Source organism: Coregonus clupeaformis, chromosome 7 (genome assembly GCF_020615455.1).
Source record: "Coregonus clupeaformis isolate EN_2021a chromosome 7, ASM2061545v1, whole genome shotgun sequence".
In the NCBI taxonomy this organism is placed as follows: domain Eukaryota; kingdom Metazoa; phylum Chordata; class Actinopteri; order Salmoniformes; family Salmonidae; genus Coregonus; species Coregonus clupeaformis.
The window spans coordinates 64,368,338-64,384,010 of record NC_059198.1 but is presented as its reverse complement, the minus strand read 5'-3'; the positions used below and the strand labels follow the sequence as shown (position 1 = coordinate 64,384,010).

Sequence of the window (15,673 nt, the reverse complement as noted above, 5' to 3'; positions counted from 1 at the left end):
TGCCTCTACTGTTAGCTGGTAGGGCTGGACACAGAGAGAGGAAGGATGTCTACTGCCTCTACTGTTAGCTGGTAGGGCTGGACACAGAGAGAGGAAGGATGTCTACTGCCTCTACTGTTAGCTGGTAGGGCTGGACACAGAGAGAGGAAGGTTGTCTACTAACCTCTACTGTTAGCTGGTAGGGCTGGACACAGAGAGAGGAAGGTTGTCTACTAACCTCTACTGTTAGCTGGTAGGGCTGGACACAGAGAGAGGAAGGTTGTCTACTAACCTCTACTGTTAGCTGGTAGGACTGGACACAGAGAGAGGAAGGATGTCTACTAGTCTCTACTGTTAGCTGGTAGGGCTGGACACAGAGAGAGGAAGGATGTCTACTGCCTCTACTGTTAGCTGGTAGGGCTGGACACAGAGAGAGGAAGGATGTCTACTGCCTCTACTGTTAGCTGGTAGGGCTGGACACAGAGAGAGGAAGGATGTCTACTGCCTCTACTGTTAGCTGGTAGGGCTGGACACAGAGAGAGGAAGGATGTCTACTGCCTCTACTGTTAGCTGGTAGGGCTGGACACAGAGAGAGGAAGATTGTCTACTAACCTCTACTGTTTGCTGGTAGGGCTGGACACAGAGAGAGGAAGGTTGTCTACTAGCCTCTACTGTTAGCTGGTAGGGCTGGACACAGAGAGAGGAAGGTTGTCTACTAACCTCTACTGTTAGCTGGTAGGGCTGGACACAGAGAGAGGAAGGTTGTCTACTAACCTCTACTGTTAGCTGGTAGGGCTGGACACAGAGAGAGGAAGGTTGTCTACTATCCTCTACTGTTAGCTGGTAGGGCTGGACACAGAGAGAGGAAGGTTGTCTACTAGTCTCTACTGTTAGCTGGTAGGGCTGGACACAGAGAGAGGAAGGATGTCTACTGCCTCTACTGTTAGCTGGTAGGGCTGGACACAGAGAGAGGAAGGATGTCTACTGCCTCTACTGTTAGCTGGTAGAGCTGGACACAGAGAGAGGAAGGTTGTCTACTAACCTCTACTGTTAGCTGGTAGGGCTGGACACAGAGAGAGGAAGGTTGTCTACTAACCTCTACTGTTAGCTGGTAGGACTGGACACAGAGAGAGGAAGGATGTCTACTAGTCTCTACTGTTAGCTGGTAGGGCTGGACACAGAGAGAGGAAGGATGTCTACTGCCTCTACTGTTAGCTGGTAGGGCTGGACACAGAGAGAGGAAGGATGTCTACTGCCTCTACTGTTAGCTGGTAGGGCTGGACACAGAGAGAGGAAGGATGTCTACTGCCTCTACTGTTAGCTGGTAGGGCTGGACACAGAGAGAGGAAGGATGTCTACTGCCTCTACTGTTAGCTGGTAGGGCTGGACACAGAGAGAGGAAGATTGTCTACTAACCTCTACTGTTTGCTGGTAGGGCTGGACATAGAGAGAGGAAGGTTGTCTACTAGCCTCTACTGTTAGCTGGTAGGGCTGGACACAGAGAGAGGAAGGTTGTCTACTAACCTCTACTGTTAGCTGGTAGGGCTGGACACAGAGAGAGGAAGGTTGTCTACTAACCTCTACTGTTAGCTGGTAGGGCTGGACACAGAGAGAGGAAGGTTGTCTACTATCCTCTACTGTTAGCTGGTAGGGCTGGACACAGAGAGAGGAAGGATGTCTACTGCCTCTACTGTTAGCTGGTAGGGCTGGACACAGAGAGAGGAAGGATGTCTACTGCCTCTACTGTTAGCTGGTAGGGCTGGACACAGAGAGAGGAAGGATGTCTACTGCCTCTACTGTTAGCTGGTAGGACTGGACACAGAGAGAGGAAGGATGTCTACTGCCTCTACTGTTAGCTGGTAGGGCTGGACACAGAGAGAGGAAGGTTGTCTACTAACCTCTACTGTTAGCTGGTAGGGCTGGACACAGAGAGAGGAAGGTTGTCTACTAGTCTCTACTGTTAGCTGGTAGGGCTGGACACAGAGAGGAAGGATGTCTACTATCCTCTACTGTTAGCTGGTAGGGCTGGACACAGAGAGAGGAAGGTTGTCTACTAACCTCTACTGTTAGCTGGTAGGGCTGGACACAGAGAGAGGAAGGTTGTCTACTAGTCTCTACTGTTAGCTGGTAGGGCTGGACACAGAGAGAGGAAAGATGTCTACTATCCTCTACTGTTAGCTGGTAGGGCTGGACACAGAGAGAGGAAGGATGTCTACTGCCTCTACTGTTAGCTGGTAGGGCTGGACACAGAGAGAGGAAGGATGTCTACTGCCTCTACTGTTAGCTGGTAGGGCTGGACACAGAGAGAGGAAGGATGTCTACTGCCTCTACTGTTAGCTGGTAGGGCTGGACACAGAGAGAGGAAGGTTGTCTACTAACCTCTACTGTTAGCTGGTAGGGCTGGACACAGAGAGAGGAAGGTTGTCTACTAACCTCTACTGTTAGCTGGTAGGGCTGGACACAGAGAGAGGAAGGTTGTCTACTAACCTCTACTGTTAGCTGGTAGGACTGGACACAGAGAGAGGAAGGATGTCTACTAGTCTCTACTGTTAGCTGGTAGGGCTGGACACAGAGAGAGGAAGGATGTCTACTGCCTCTACTGTTAGCTGGTAGGGCTGGACACAGAGAGAGGAAGGATGTCTACTGCCTCTACTGTTAGCTGGTAGGGCTGGACACAGAGAGAGGAAGGATGTCTACTGCCTCTACTGTTAGCTGGTAGGGCTGGACACAGAGAGAGGAAGGATGTCTACTGCCTCTACTGTTAGCTGGTAGGGCTGGACACAGAGAGAGGAAGATTGTCTACTAACCTCTACTGTTAGCTGGTAGGGCTGGACACAGAGAGAGGAAGGTTGTCTACTAGCCTCTACTGTTAGCTGGTAGGGCTGGACACAGAGAGAGGAAGGTTGTCTACTAACCTCTACTGTTAGCTGGTAGGGCTGGACACAGAGAGAGGAAGGTTGTCTACTAACCTCTACTGTTAGCTGGTAGGGCTGGACACAGAGAGAGGAAGGTTGTCTACTATCCTCTACTGTTAGCTGGTAGGGCTGGACACAGAGAGAGGAAGGTTGTCTACTAGTCTCTACTGTTAGCTGGTAGGGGCTGGACACAGAGAGAGGAAGGATGTCTACTGCCTCTACTGTTAGCTGGTAGGGCTGGACACAGAGAGAGGAAGGATGTCTACTGCCTCTACTGTTAGCTGGTAGGGCTGGACACAGAGAGAGGAAGGATGTCTACTGCCTCTACTATTAGCTGGTAGGGCTGGACACAGAGAGAGGAAGGTTGTCTACTAACCTCTACTGTTAGCTGGTAGGGCTGGACACAGAGAGAGGAAGGTTGTCTACTAGCCTCTACTGTTAGCTGGTAGGGGCTGGACACAGAGAGAGGAAAGTTGTCTACTAGTCTCTACTGTTAGCTGGTAGGGCTGGACACAGAGAGAGGAAGGATGTCTACTGCCTCTACTGTTAGCTGGTAGGGCTGGACACAGAGAGAGGAAGGATGTCTACTGCCTCTACTGTTAGCTGGTAGGGCTGGACACAGAGAGAGGAAGGATGTCTACTGCCTCTACTGTTAGCTGGTAGGACTGGACACAGAGAGAGGAAGGATGTCTACTGCCTCTACTGTTAGCTGGTAGGGCTGGACACAGAGAGAGGAAGGTTGTCTACTAACCTCTACTGTTAGCTGGTAGGGCTGGACACAGAGAGAGGAAGGATGTCTACTGCCTCTACTGTTAGCTGGTAGGGCTGGACACAGAGAGAGGAAGGATGTCTACTGCCTCTACTGTTAGCTGGTAGGGCTGGACACAGAGAGAGGAAGGATGTCTACTGCCTCTACTGTTAGCTGGTAGGGCTGGACACAGAGAGAGGAAGGTTGTCTACTAACCTCTACTGTTAGCTGGTAGGGCTGGACACAGAGAGAGGAAGGTTGTCTACTAACCTCTACTGTTAGCTGGTAGGGCTGGACACAGAGAGAGGAAGGTTGTCTACTAACCTCTACTGTTAGCTGGTAGGACTGGACACAGAGAGAGGAAGGATGTCTACTAGTCTCTACTGTTAGCTGGTAGGGCTGGACACAGAGAGAGGAAGGATGTCTACTGCCTCTACTGTTAGCTGGTAGGGCTGGACACAGAGAGAGGAAGGATGTCTACTGCCTCTACTGTTAGCTGGTAGGGCTGGACACAGAGAGAGGAAGGATGTCTACTGCCTCTACTGTTAGCTGGTAGGGCTGGACACAGAGAGAGGAAGGATGTCTACTGCCTCTACTGTTAGCTGGTAGGGCTGGACACAGAGAGAGGAAGATTGTCTACTAACCTCTACTGTTTGCTGGTAGGGCTGGACACAGAGAGAGGAAGGTTGTCTACTAGCCTCTACTGTTAGCTGGTAGGGCTGGACACAGAGAGAGGAAGGATGTCTACTGCCTCTACTGTTAGCTGGTAGGGGCTGGACACAGAGAGAGGAAGGATGTCTACTGCCTCTACTGTTAGCTGGTAGGACTGGACACAGAGAGAGGAAGGATGTCTACTGCCTCTACTGTTAGCTGGTAGGGCTGGACACAGAGAGAGGAAGGTTGTCTACTAACCTCTACTGTTAGCTGGTAGGGCTGGACACAGAGAGAGGAAGGATGTCTACTGCCTCTACTGTTAGCTGGTAGGGCTGGACACAGAGAGAGGAAGGATGTCTACTGCCTCTACTGTTAGCTGGTAGGGCTGGACACAGAGAGAGGAAGGATGTCTACTGCCTCTACTGTTAGCTGGTAGGGCTGGACACAGAGAGAGGAAGGTTGTCTACTAACCTCTACTGTTAGCTGGTAGGGCTGGACACAGAGAGAGGAAGGTTGTCTACTAACCTCTACTGTTAGCTGGTAGGGCTGGACACAGAGAGAGGAAGGTTGTCTACTAACCTCTACTGTTAGCTGGTAGGACTGGACACAGAGAGAGGAAGGATGTCTACTAGTCTCTACTGTTAGCTGGTAGGGCTGGACACAGAGAGAGGAAGGATGTCTACTGCCTCTACTGTTAGCTGGTAGGGCTGGACACAGAGAGAGGAAGGATGTCTACTGCCTCTACTGTTAGCTGGTAGGGCTGGACACAGAGAGAGGAAGGATGTCTACTGCCTCTACTGTTAGCTGGTAGGGCTGGACACAGAGAGAGGAAGGATGTCTACTGCCTCTACTGTTAGCTGGTAGGGCTGGACACAGAGAGAGGAAGATTGTCTACTAACCTCTACTGTTTGCTGGTAGGGCTGGACACAGAGAGAGGAAGGTTGTCTACTAGCCTCTACTGTTAGCTGGTAGGGCTGGACACAGAGAGAGGAAGGTTGTCTACTAACCTCTACTGTTAGCTGGTAGGGCTGGACACAGAGAGAGGAAGGTTGTCTACTAACCTCTACTGTTAGCTGGTAGGGCTGGACACAGAGAGAGGAAGGTTGTCTACTATCCTCTACTGTTAGCTGGTAGGGCTGGACACAGAGAGAGGAAGGTTGTCTACTAGTCTCTACTGTTAGCTGGTAGGGCTGGACACAGAGAGAGGAAGGATGTCTACTGCCTCTACTGTTAGCTGGTAGGGCTGGACACAGAGAGAGGAAGGATGTCTACTGCCTCTACTGTTAGCTGGTAGGGCTGGACACAGAGAGAGGAAGGTTGTCTACTAACCTCTACTGTTAGCTGGTAGGGCTGGACACAGAGAGAGGAAGGTTGTCTACTAACCTCTACTGTTAGCTGGTAGGACTGGACACAGAGAGAGGAAGGATGTCTACTAGTCTCTACTGTTAGCTGGTAGGGCTGGACACAGAGAGAGGAAGGATGTCTACTGCCTCTACTGTTAGCTGGTAGGGCTGGACACAGAGAGAGGAAGGATGTCTACTGCCTCTACTGTTAGCTGGTAGGGCTGGACACAGAGAGAGGAAGGATGTCTACTGCCTCTACTGTTAGCTGGTAGGGCTGGACACAGAGAGAGGAAGGATGTCTACTGCCTCTACTGTTAGCTGGTAGGGCTGGACACAGAGAGAGGAAGATTGTCTACTAACCTCTACTGTTTGCTGGTAGGGCTGGACATAGAGAGAGGAAGGTTGTCTACTAGCCTCTACTGTTAGCTGGTAGGGCTGGACACAGAGAGAGGAAGGTTGTCTACTAACCTCTACTGTTAGCTGGTAGGGCTGGACACAGAGAGAGGAAGGTTGTCTACTAACCTCTACTGTTAGCTGGTAGGGCTGGACACAGAGAGAGGAAGGTTGTCTACTATCCTCTACTGTTAGCTGGTAGGGCTGGACACAGAGAGAGGAAGGATGTCTACTGCCTCTACTGTTAGCTGGTAGGGCTGGACACAGAGAGAGGAAGGATGTCTACTGCCTCTACTGTTAGCTGGTAGGGCTGGACACAGAGAGAGGAAGGATGTCTACTGCCTCTACTGTTAGCTGGTAGGACTGGACACAGAGAGAGGAAGGATGTCTACTGCCTCTACTGTTAGCTGGTAGGGCTGGACACAGAGAGAGGAAGGTTGTCTACTAACCTCTACTGTTAGCTGGTAGGGCTGGACACAGAGAGAGGAAGGTTGTCTACTAGTCTCTACTGTTAGCTGGTAGGGCTGGACACAGAGAGAGGAAGGATGTCTACTATCCTCTACTGTTAGCTGGTAGGGCTGGACACAGAGAGAGGAAGGTTGTCTACTAACCTCTACTGTTAGCTGGTAGGGCTGGACACAGAGAGAGGAAGGTTGTCTACTAGTCTCTACTGTTAGCTGGTAGGGCTGGACACAGAGAGAGGAAAGATGTCTACTATCCTCTACTGTTAGCTGGTAGGGCTGGACACAGAGAGAGGAAGGATGTCTACTGCCTCTACTGTTAGCTGGTAGGGCTGGACACAGAGAGAGGAAGGATGTCTACTGCCTCTACTGTTAGCTGGTAGGGCTGGACACAGAGAGAGGAAGGATGTCTACTGCCTCTACTGTTAGCTGGTAGGGCTGGACACAGAGAGAGGAAGGTTGTCTACTAACCTCTACTGTTAGCTGGTAGGGCTGGACACAGAGAGAGGAAGGTTGTCTACTAACCTCTACTGTTAGCTGGTAGGGCTGGACACAGAGAGAGGAAGGTTGTCTACTAACCTCTACTGTTAGCTGGTAGGACTGGACACAGAGAGAGGAAGGATGTCTACTAGTCTCTACTGTTAGCTGGTAGGGCTGGACACAGAGAGAGGAAGGATGTCTACTGCCTCTACTGTTAGCTGGTAGGGCTGGACACAGAGAGAGGAAGGATGTCTACTGCCTCTACTGTTAGCTGGTAGGGCTGGACACAGAGAGAGGAAGGATGTCTACTGCCTCTACTGTTAGCTGGTAGGGCTGGACACAGAGAGAGGAAGGATGTCTACTGCCTCTACTGTTAGCTGGTAGGGCTGGACACAGAGAGAGGAAGATTGTCTACTAACCTCTACTGTTAGCTGGTAGGGCTGGACACAGAGAGAGGAAGGTTGTCTACTAGCCTCTACTGTTAGCTGGTAGGGCTGGACACAGAGAGAGGAAGGTTGTCTACTAACCTCTACTGTTAGCTGGTAGGGCTGGACACAGAGAGAGGAAGGTTGTCTACTAACCTCTACTGTTAGCTGGTAGGGCTGGACACAGAGAGAGGAAGGTTGTCTACTATCCTCTACTGTTAGCTGGTAGGGCTGGACACAGAGAGAGGAAGGTTGTCTACTAGTCTCTACTGTTAGCTGGTAGGGCTGGACACAGAGAGAGGAAGGATGTCTACTGCCTCTACTGTTAGCTGGTAGGGCTGGACACAGAGAGAGGAAGGATGTCTACTGCCTCTACTGTTAGCTGGTAGGGCTGGACACAGAGAGAGGAAGGATGTCTACTGCCTCTACTATTAGCTGGTAGGGCTGGACACAGAGAGAGGAAGGTTGTCTACTAACCTCTACTGTTAGCTGGTAGGGCTGGACACAGAGAGAGGAAGGTTGTCTACTATCCTCTACTGTTAGCTGGTAGGGCTGGACACAGAGAGAGGAAGGATGTCTACTGCCTCTACTGTTAGCTGGTAGGGCTGGACACAGAGAGAGGAAGGATGTCTACTGCCTCTACTGTTAGCTGGTAGGGCTGGACACAGAGAGAGGAAGGTTGTCTACTAACCTCTACTGTTAGCTGGTAGGGCTGGACACAGAGAGAGGAAGTCTGTGTCCAGCCACCCACCAGTCAAAGAAACAAGACAATATATAAACAACTGCTTATAGCAGATGACAAGATGTGTTATATTGAATGAGATGGATACCATTTTGTGTGCAGAAATTCTGCTTTAATTGAAAGTAGAATTTGTGTGTTTAAAATATGATATTACTTGATTTATTTATCTGCATACACTTAAGAGGCTACATGCAATGCACTCTGGTATGTATCTGCTGCTCTACAGTTAATGGAATCTGCATTTATATATTATACATTGATAATCATTATTCATGCCAATGATGTGGGTTGTCATATTTGTAAGATGGATAGATCTTATCAAATGGAGTATAAAATAGAAGTAGCTATAACAGCGATGCACTGTAGAATGTGAAGGATGTCAACTATGTCTCATGAATAAAATATTTATTACTGGGGCTCAACACATCCCACATGAGATGCTTCGACAAAACACACACACACACACTCACTTACTTACCGTTTGAATGGAGAGTAGAGAGTAGATTAGAGTACAGTACAGTATAGTAGAATAGAGTAGAGTAGAATAGAATAGAGTAGAATAGAGTATTACTTTATTAATCCCAACTTGGGAAATGGTTTTATCAAAAAGGATTACAAATATATATATATATATATATTTGTAAACACATTAAGACAAAGGCACATGCACCAACCATAGTATCCCTAAAAGAATAGTCTGATTCAAGTGCTGCAACAACATTTTCCACTAGAAAGACCTCATAAAACAGGTCATCAATTACACTCATTAAAAAGCCTCATGGCTGTGGGTAAAAATGAAACTCTAAACCTCTCTGTGGAACATCTGGGCAGGATGAACCTGCTACTGAAGCTGTTCCTGTGTGTCATTAGAGTGAAATGGGATTAAAAACATCTTTATTTTTCCAAAAATCTACCACTAGCTTCTTGGTCTTCAGTACATTCAGGTCCAGGTAGTTGGCCTCACACCATTTCACAAACGACTCTGTTCTATCCCTGTGATGAGCATCGTCTCCTCTCATGACACAGCTGACTATAGCATCGTCTCCTCTCATGACACAGCTGACTATAGCATCGTCTCCTCTCATGACACAGCTGACTATAGCATCGTCTCCTCTCATGACACAGCTGACTATAGCATCGTCTCCTCTCATGACACAGCTGACTATAGCATCATCTCCTCTCATGACACAGCTGACTATAGCATCATCTCCTCTCATGACACAGCTGACTATAGCAGAGTCATCAGAGAATTTCTGTAAGTGTCTCAGTTCATTGTTGTGTGTGAAGTCATGTGTGTAAAGGGTAAACAGAAAAGGTGACAGGCCCGTCCCCTGCAGTGCCCCCGTGTTTGTACATATCCGATCTGATACTGCCTGGTTCAGTCTTACGAACTGTGGTCTATTGGTCAGGTAGTTCACAATCCATTTGAATGTGTGTGGGTTCACGTGAATGTCCTTTAGCTTTTGGGCCAGCAGGTGGGGTTGTATGGTATTGAAAGCACTGGAGAAGTCAAAGAACATTGTTTTCCAAGTGCTCATATACTCTGTGGAGGAGATAGAGCAGAGCATCTTCAACACCAGTTTTTGGGCGGTAGGCAAATTGCAAAGGATCCAGATAGGCTGCCACCTCGACTCTTAATAAGGGTATTAAAACCCGCTCAAAGGTTTTCATGACTTGTGACGTCAACGCCACTGGTCTAAAGTCTTTCAGTGCAGTCCCTCCTGCTTTCCCGAGACCTAAAATAATAAACAATTATTATGATTTAAAAATCTCGGACCCGAGATGCAAAAAGTCCCAAATGCAATGTCCCAAGAAGGAATTTACCCCCACCTAAATAATGCAAAAGTTTAATTTCATCCATGAGGAGAGAGAATGCAGGACACAGTCAACTGATAAAGCAGGCAGCGGACCATTTGGTGGTGCTGAAACGTAAAGACATACCGCAGCACAACCAAGGTAGGCTATGTGGCTTAACAGCATCTTTCACAAGTAAAAGATATGTGGCCTAATAGAAGTGGGATGTTTTTATTCAGGCCTACTTACAATTGCAACTGGACAAAAATGTTTGCATCCTACATAAGACAATAATTTAACGAAAAAAAGGCGATGTCTGTACAGTAAACGTCTGTGTCTGAATATCTGTAGCGGGATTGGCTGCTCCTGTAACGACAGAACAAACAGAAAATACCTAAATAGCCCTGGATAAGCACAATAATGTTAGTATTTACTAAATACAGTCATATCGGCTACTAAATTACTTACTCAATGGTTAAAGTTGCATTTATCCCCTCGGACACGATCTTGTGGATTTCGGGTGAGATGGATGTGATTTTGATGCGCAGGCAGTCCTCGATTGACTTGTGTGAAAGCCGGTTGCTGTCGTGAGTATGTATATTGCGTTCATAGAGGAAAAGGAGGACTCGCAGGTGTAAGTCGATCCAAACATTGTTAGCACATAAAATGCAACTTTCTTTATTGTGCTGTATTCCTCTGAGCATGCCACCCAAAACGCACTCAGGGACTCCGCACTCCTGAGCACCTCGCTGATTTGTCTCGATGTCTGGAATTCAATCAGCTCAATTTGAATTGCGGCCTCACCCAGCGAGGGTATCGTTTTCTAAGCAAAGGAGGATAATTCTCCACCTGGGCGGACTGTGCGAATCACGTACAAACGCAACAATACCCTTCATTTTGCATTCTGTAGTCTTCATATCTGGTGGAAAAGTTGTCCCTCAGCTGCTTGATGAAATCTTCCATCACCCCTGTGACAATGCTGCGGCCTGGTCCCTCTGCCTGTCGTTTCTTCAGTGTGCTGAAGTTCAGTAGCCTTGCAGATGATCAACAACTCAAACTTCCTAGTAAAGGCCTCACGTTTTTCCACCATGTCCACGTCTGTTTTCCCTTTTCCTTGTAACTGCAGATTTAACACATTTAAGTGACAGAATATCACCAAAAAAGCAACATTGGAGAGTAATTCCTACATTTCCAGAATACGAAGGTGGTTAGCTGATGCCCTCATTTTGCGCTTTTTCTGAGAAAGTCCACAACCTGGTCATGCAGCTCACAGAACCACTCCAGCGCCATTACTCAGCCAGCGCACGTCATTGTGAAGCAGTGGTGGAAAAAGTACTCAATTCTCATACTTGAGTAAATGAAAGATACCTTAATAGAAAATGACTCAAGTAAAAGTGAAAGTCACCCAGTGAAATACTACTTCAGTAAAAGTCTAAAAGTATTTGGTTTTAAATATACTTAAGGATCAAAAGTAAATGTAGTGGCTAAAATATACTTTAGTATCAAAAGTAAAAGTAAAAGTTCTAATAATTTAAAGGCCACTTTCAAAGTACCATGCTCAGATTCATAATGCCGCCTGATATTGAATCCTTTGCAATCAGCGACATTTTCATTGCAAATAAGACACACTGGCTTGGCATTGGAGAAAGATGGTAAGATGAAGGCATATCTCTCTGTCCCTTCTTCTCTGGAACTTCGATTTTCATTATCCACCTTTCTTTTGATACTTTTTGAGAGTGACATTTTCCCTTGCTAGCAAGCTAATTGTTCTGAAAGAATGTTGACGTTAAAAAACTAGCGTAGCCTAGTAATAATTGAATAGAGACATTGGTGATTTTATTAGTGTAATCAATTCGAAATGATTTTGTTATTGTCACTGGATTTATTATGTACTAATCAGATGTGTTAAACATTTTTTGTTCAATTTGTAGTGTAGGCCTATTAATTGTGCCAACATTATATGCTAATTATGTTCTGGCACGCCGACTATTAGCTCAGGAAAAATCTGTCCCGAGGCCAAACCTAGTTGACAAACCCTGTCTTACAGTATATGGGAACTATACAATGACATCATCAGGTGATGATGTCATTGTCAGCCAATCATTGTGAGGAGCCTGGTTCTGCTGGACTGGCCCCAGTCTGCATCTTAAATTGCACCCTATTCCCTATATAGTGCACTGCTTTTGATCAGTGCCCATTGTAGTGCACTGCTTTTTAAACCAGAGTTCTATGCTTTGATCAAAAGCAGTGAACTATATAGGGAATAGGGTGCTATTTGTGACGCAGGCAGTGGCCCCTGTACAATCTTTAGTGATGGCCTGATGGAGGATGGGTGGTAGCTGGTCAGGCAAAAGACCGTTGGCTTGTACTCTCTCCAACAGAGCTGCACCACCACTCACAGACCTACACACGTACACAGTTCCCATTGTTCTATTGGTCCGTTCCAATCTGCACCACCACTCACAGTGTACAATGGTGACTACATGACAACATATTCCATTGGCCTACTACAATGCCAAGATATTTACTCTTGGTGACCATCATTTATAATCCTACTATTAGATGATTATTTGTTTATACCGATAACATGGTTTGAAGTGAATATAGGCTACTGTATCCTAGAATAGATGAATTCACACAGAGGAGTTTCCCAGAGAGGACTGAAAGACTTAAGATTTTATTGTGTTTTACACTAACAGACAGACAGATAATAGGGTTATCGGAGGACAACAGGGACACATGAAATAACAAAATGATTTCACAATTCCCTTCATAACCTCCTAGTGCATCTTTTGAAAGGATGAGAAAAAGCACCACCGAATAATAATACAATTAACATTCCAAAGTATTAAAAAGGATAAATACTAAGAGAGGAGGGTTTTTCAGTTGTCAGGGTCGGAATCATGGAATCATAGAATCATGGAATCATAGATTCTCGGAATCATGGGGTGTTGTTGTTTTGTTTTGTGGCATTCCGATCAGACGTAACCTTTGACTTGAGCGGCAGGTGCTCTACGGGGGCTGCTGTCGCTGCTGAAGGTCGGAGACCCGGGGATGCCGGGTGGACTCGACCCCGCATACAGCAGCGACCCACCAATCAGGAGCAAGGCCGACGCCCCCCAGCCCAGGTAGAGGGCGGGGCCTAGCTCCCTCTTGTGAGGCGCGGCCACGTGGGGATCATAGAAGTCCCTGATAATGGAGTGGGCCGTCCAGCAGACAGGAACCAGGTAGAGAAACCCAGCGATGCCGAACAGGAAGCCGGAGATCCTCGCAATACGAGCCTTCAGACTATTCTGACCGATACACTTGGTGCACTTTACCCCCACCACGCCTAAAGCCAGGGCCAGGCCACAGAGGAGGACGGAGAGCACGGTGAGGCCCCGGGCCGCCTGCATGTCGCTGGGCAGGGCTAAGAGACTGTCGTACACCTTGCACTGGATCTGGCCCGTTGATTGGACGATGCAGGTCATCCACAGCCCCTCCCAGATGATCTGAGCCGTCACGATGTTGTTGCCGATGAAGGCGGTGACGCGCCACAGCGGAACAGAGCATACCAGGAAGCCGCCCAGCCAGCCAACCAGGGACAGGACCAGGCCCAGGAGCTGCATGCCGGTGGTCGCCATGGTAAAGGTGTAAGGCTGTTGTTGTTGTTGTTGTTGTTGTTGTTGTGGTAGTAGTAACGGTTGTGGTGACGGTTGGCGATGTCTACCAGTATTTGGCTGGATTTTCGTCAGTATTTGTACCACATTGGTTGTTACTGGGATGTTAAAGTCCTTTCTCTTAGTCTCACTAAAATAGTCCCAAGCTGTGGAAAGTCTATTCACCTCCGAAATCTTGAAAAACAGATGTCTTCCTCTTCTTCTTCCTCCTCTTCCTCTTCTTGCCCCTCTCTTTCTCTCTGAATAATCACCTGAATAATAGCAAGCAAATCAAATTATTAATCACTGTAAATAACATTCACCCAGTCTATTGAATCCTACACAGATTACCAGCATTAATAAAAATGTAAAAGTCAAAATCGTCATGGTGCTTAGCTACTGTACCTAATGTTTATCATAACTATTTGGAAACAGGCAGGGAGGGCCTGAGAGTGACTGGAGTCCAGTGTGGACCCGAAGGAGCACAGAGAATGGTTTCCATTGACCGTGATGCTGTGGGTGTTGGAGCTACTAGCTGCTATGCTTGCCTGGCCGGAACACTGGATTATCTCAGAAAAACATGAGGAGGTTCTAGAACACAGCAGGGCTTTCATTCAGGACTGGTACAGTGGGCCCATGCTCTGTTAAACTCTGTTCTGGGCTCAACTGTCTTAATAACAGCTGGACTAATCCAATAGATTGATCAATCAGTACTCGTATCAGCGAAACTGATAGAGATTAATCCACTGGGCAAAAACTGGTTGAAGCAACGTTGTTTCCACGTCATTTCAACAACAAAAACATCAATGTGATGACGTTGAATCAACGTGGAAAACTGATTGGATTTGCGAAAAGTGAGGGCATTTCGTATTTTTTTTCACCCAACTTTTAACCTATATCCAATGACATGGTGACATATGTTCATATCAAGTTGAATTCATGGTTAGTTGACAACTCAACCAAAATGTAAATCAAAACTAGACGTTGAACTGACGTCTGTGCCCAGTGGGATGATGAAATAAGATTAGGATTAAGATATAGTCTAACAGGATGGACCTTTAACCTTTGTTTCACCTCACTAGTTGCATGTCACGTGACACATTGTTTAATAAAGAATAGACATCACATACGTTACAGCATCATACTAATGATTAAAAACAGGAAACACATTAGTATTATAGACAGTGAGATTTCAGCATCATACTAATGATTAAAGAGAATAAACAGATTAGTATTATAGACAGTGAGATCACAGTATCATACTAATGATTGAAGACAGGAAACACATTAGTATTATAGACAGTGAGATCCTGACACAGACAGGTCCAACAAGCTATTGAATATACATTATTATCCTTGAGGTGGAATATTTCAATACCACAATGTTTTTGTTGACTGTAGCAATGCCATAGTATTTTCAATACACAACGAATAATACATTAGAGTACATTAGAGTACATTAGTCACCTCAGATGTTGCGTGATGGATCCCCTCTCCTCTTCCAAGCAGTCCTTGGAAAACCAACGTGTTCTTCAGCAGTCCTGTGGTCCTGTAGTTGTGTAGGTTAGAGGTGGATGTTGGGAGCAGGTTGGCTGGTTGAGGTGGAGGCAGAGACAGAGGCCTTGAAGGTTCAGCTCAGTCCACAGGTACGAACGAGGACCTGAGAGGTCAGGTTGGCTTCTGCAGAGGGGTGAAGAGCTTCAACACCCAGGACAGGACAGGACTGGAGAGAGGGCTGCCCTCTGAGATGCCAGCTAGCGCAAGTCTGTGTGGCAGTGGGCAGAAGCACACGCTTGTGTCTCTGTCAGTGTGAATGTCAGTGTGTCTGTGTAAGCGTGTGTGTGTGTGTGTGAGTGTCTCCCAGTGCCTGGTGATCAAGTACAATGACATGCTGTTCTCCACTGCTGTTCTCTCTCTCCGACCCCCCCATCCCTCCATCCCTCCATCCCTCCAGGCCAACAACCCCTCCTGTCTTCTTTTTCATCTCTCTCTCTCTCTTGTTCTTTGATGTGCGCCTTTCTTTTCATCTGCCTGTTTCTAATGTTTTATGGGTTCAACTGAAGTTGGTGACTGAGGAGGGTCACAGAGGGTTCTAGTTCAG

General features: G+C 47.1%; 1 protein-coding gene across 1 annotated transcript; it reads right to left on the bottom strand.

Annotated features, from left to right (window-relative positions):
* Positions 1-12,595: 12,595 nt before the first annotated feature.
* Positions 12,596-15,400, bottom strand: LOC121570649 (claudin-4-like). Its single transcript, XM_041882123.2, has 2 exons — positions 15,040-15,400; positions 12,596-13,844 (listed from the first exon to the last, which is right to left on the bottom strand). The coding sequence occupies exon 2, from the start codon at positions 13,555-13,557 to the stop codon at positions 12,913-12,915; it is 645 nt and encodes a 214-aa protein (XP_041738057.1). The 5' UTR covers positions 13,558-13,844; positions 15,040-15,400; the 3' UTR covers positions 12,596-12,912.
* Between the last annotated feature and the right edge of the window lie 273 nt (positions 15,401-15,673).

What these genes read in the sequence shown, in the direction of transcription:
- LOC121570649 (XM_041882123.2), bottom strand. Translation starts at nt 13,557, where the DNA reads ATGGCGACCACCGGCATGCAGCTCCTGGGCCTGGTCCTGTCCCTGGTT.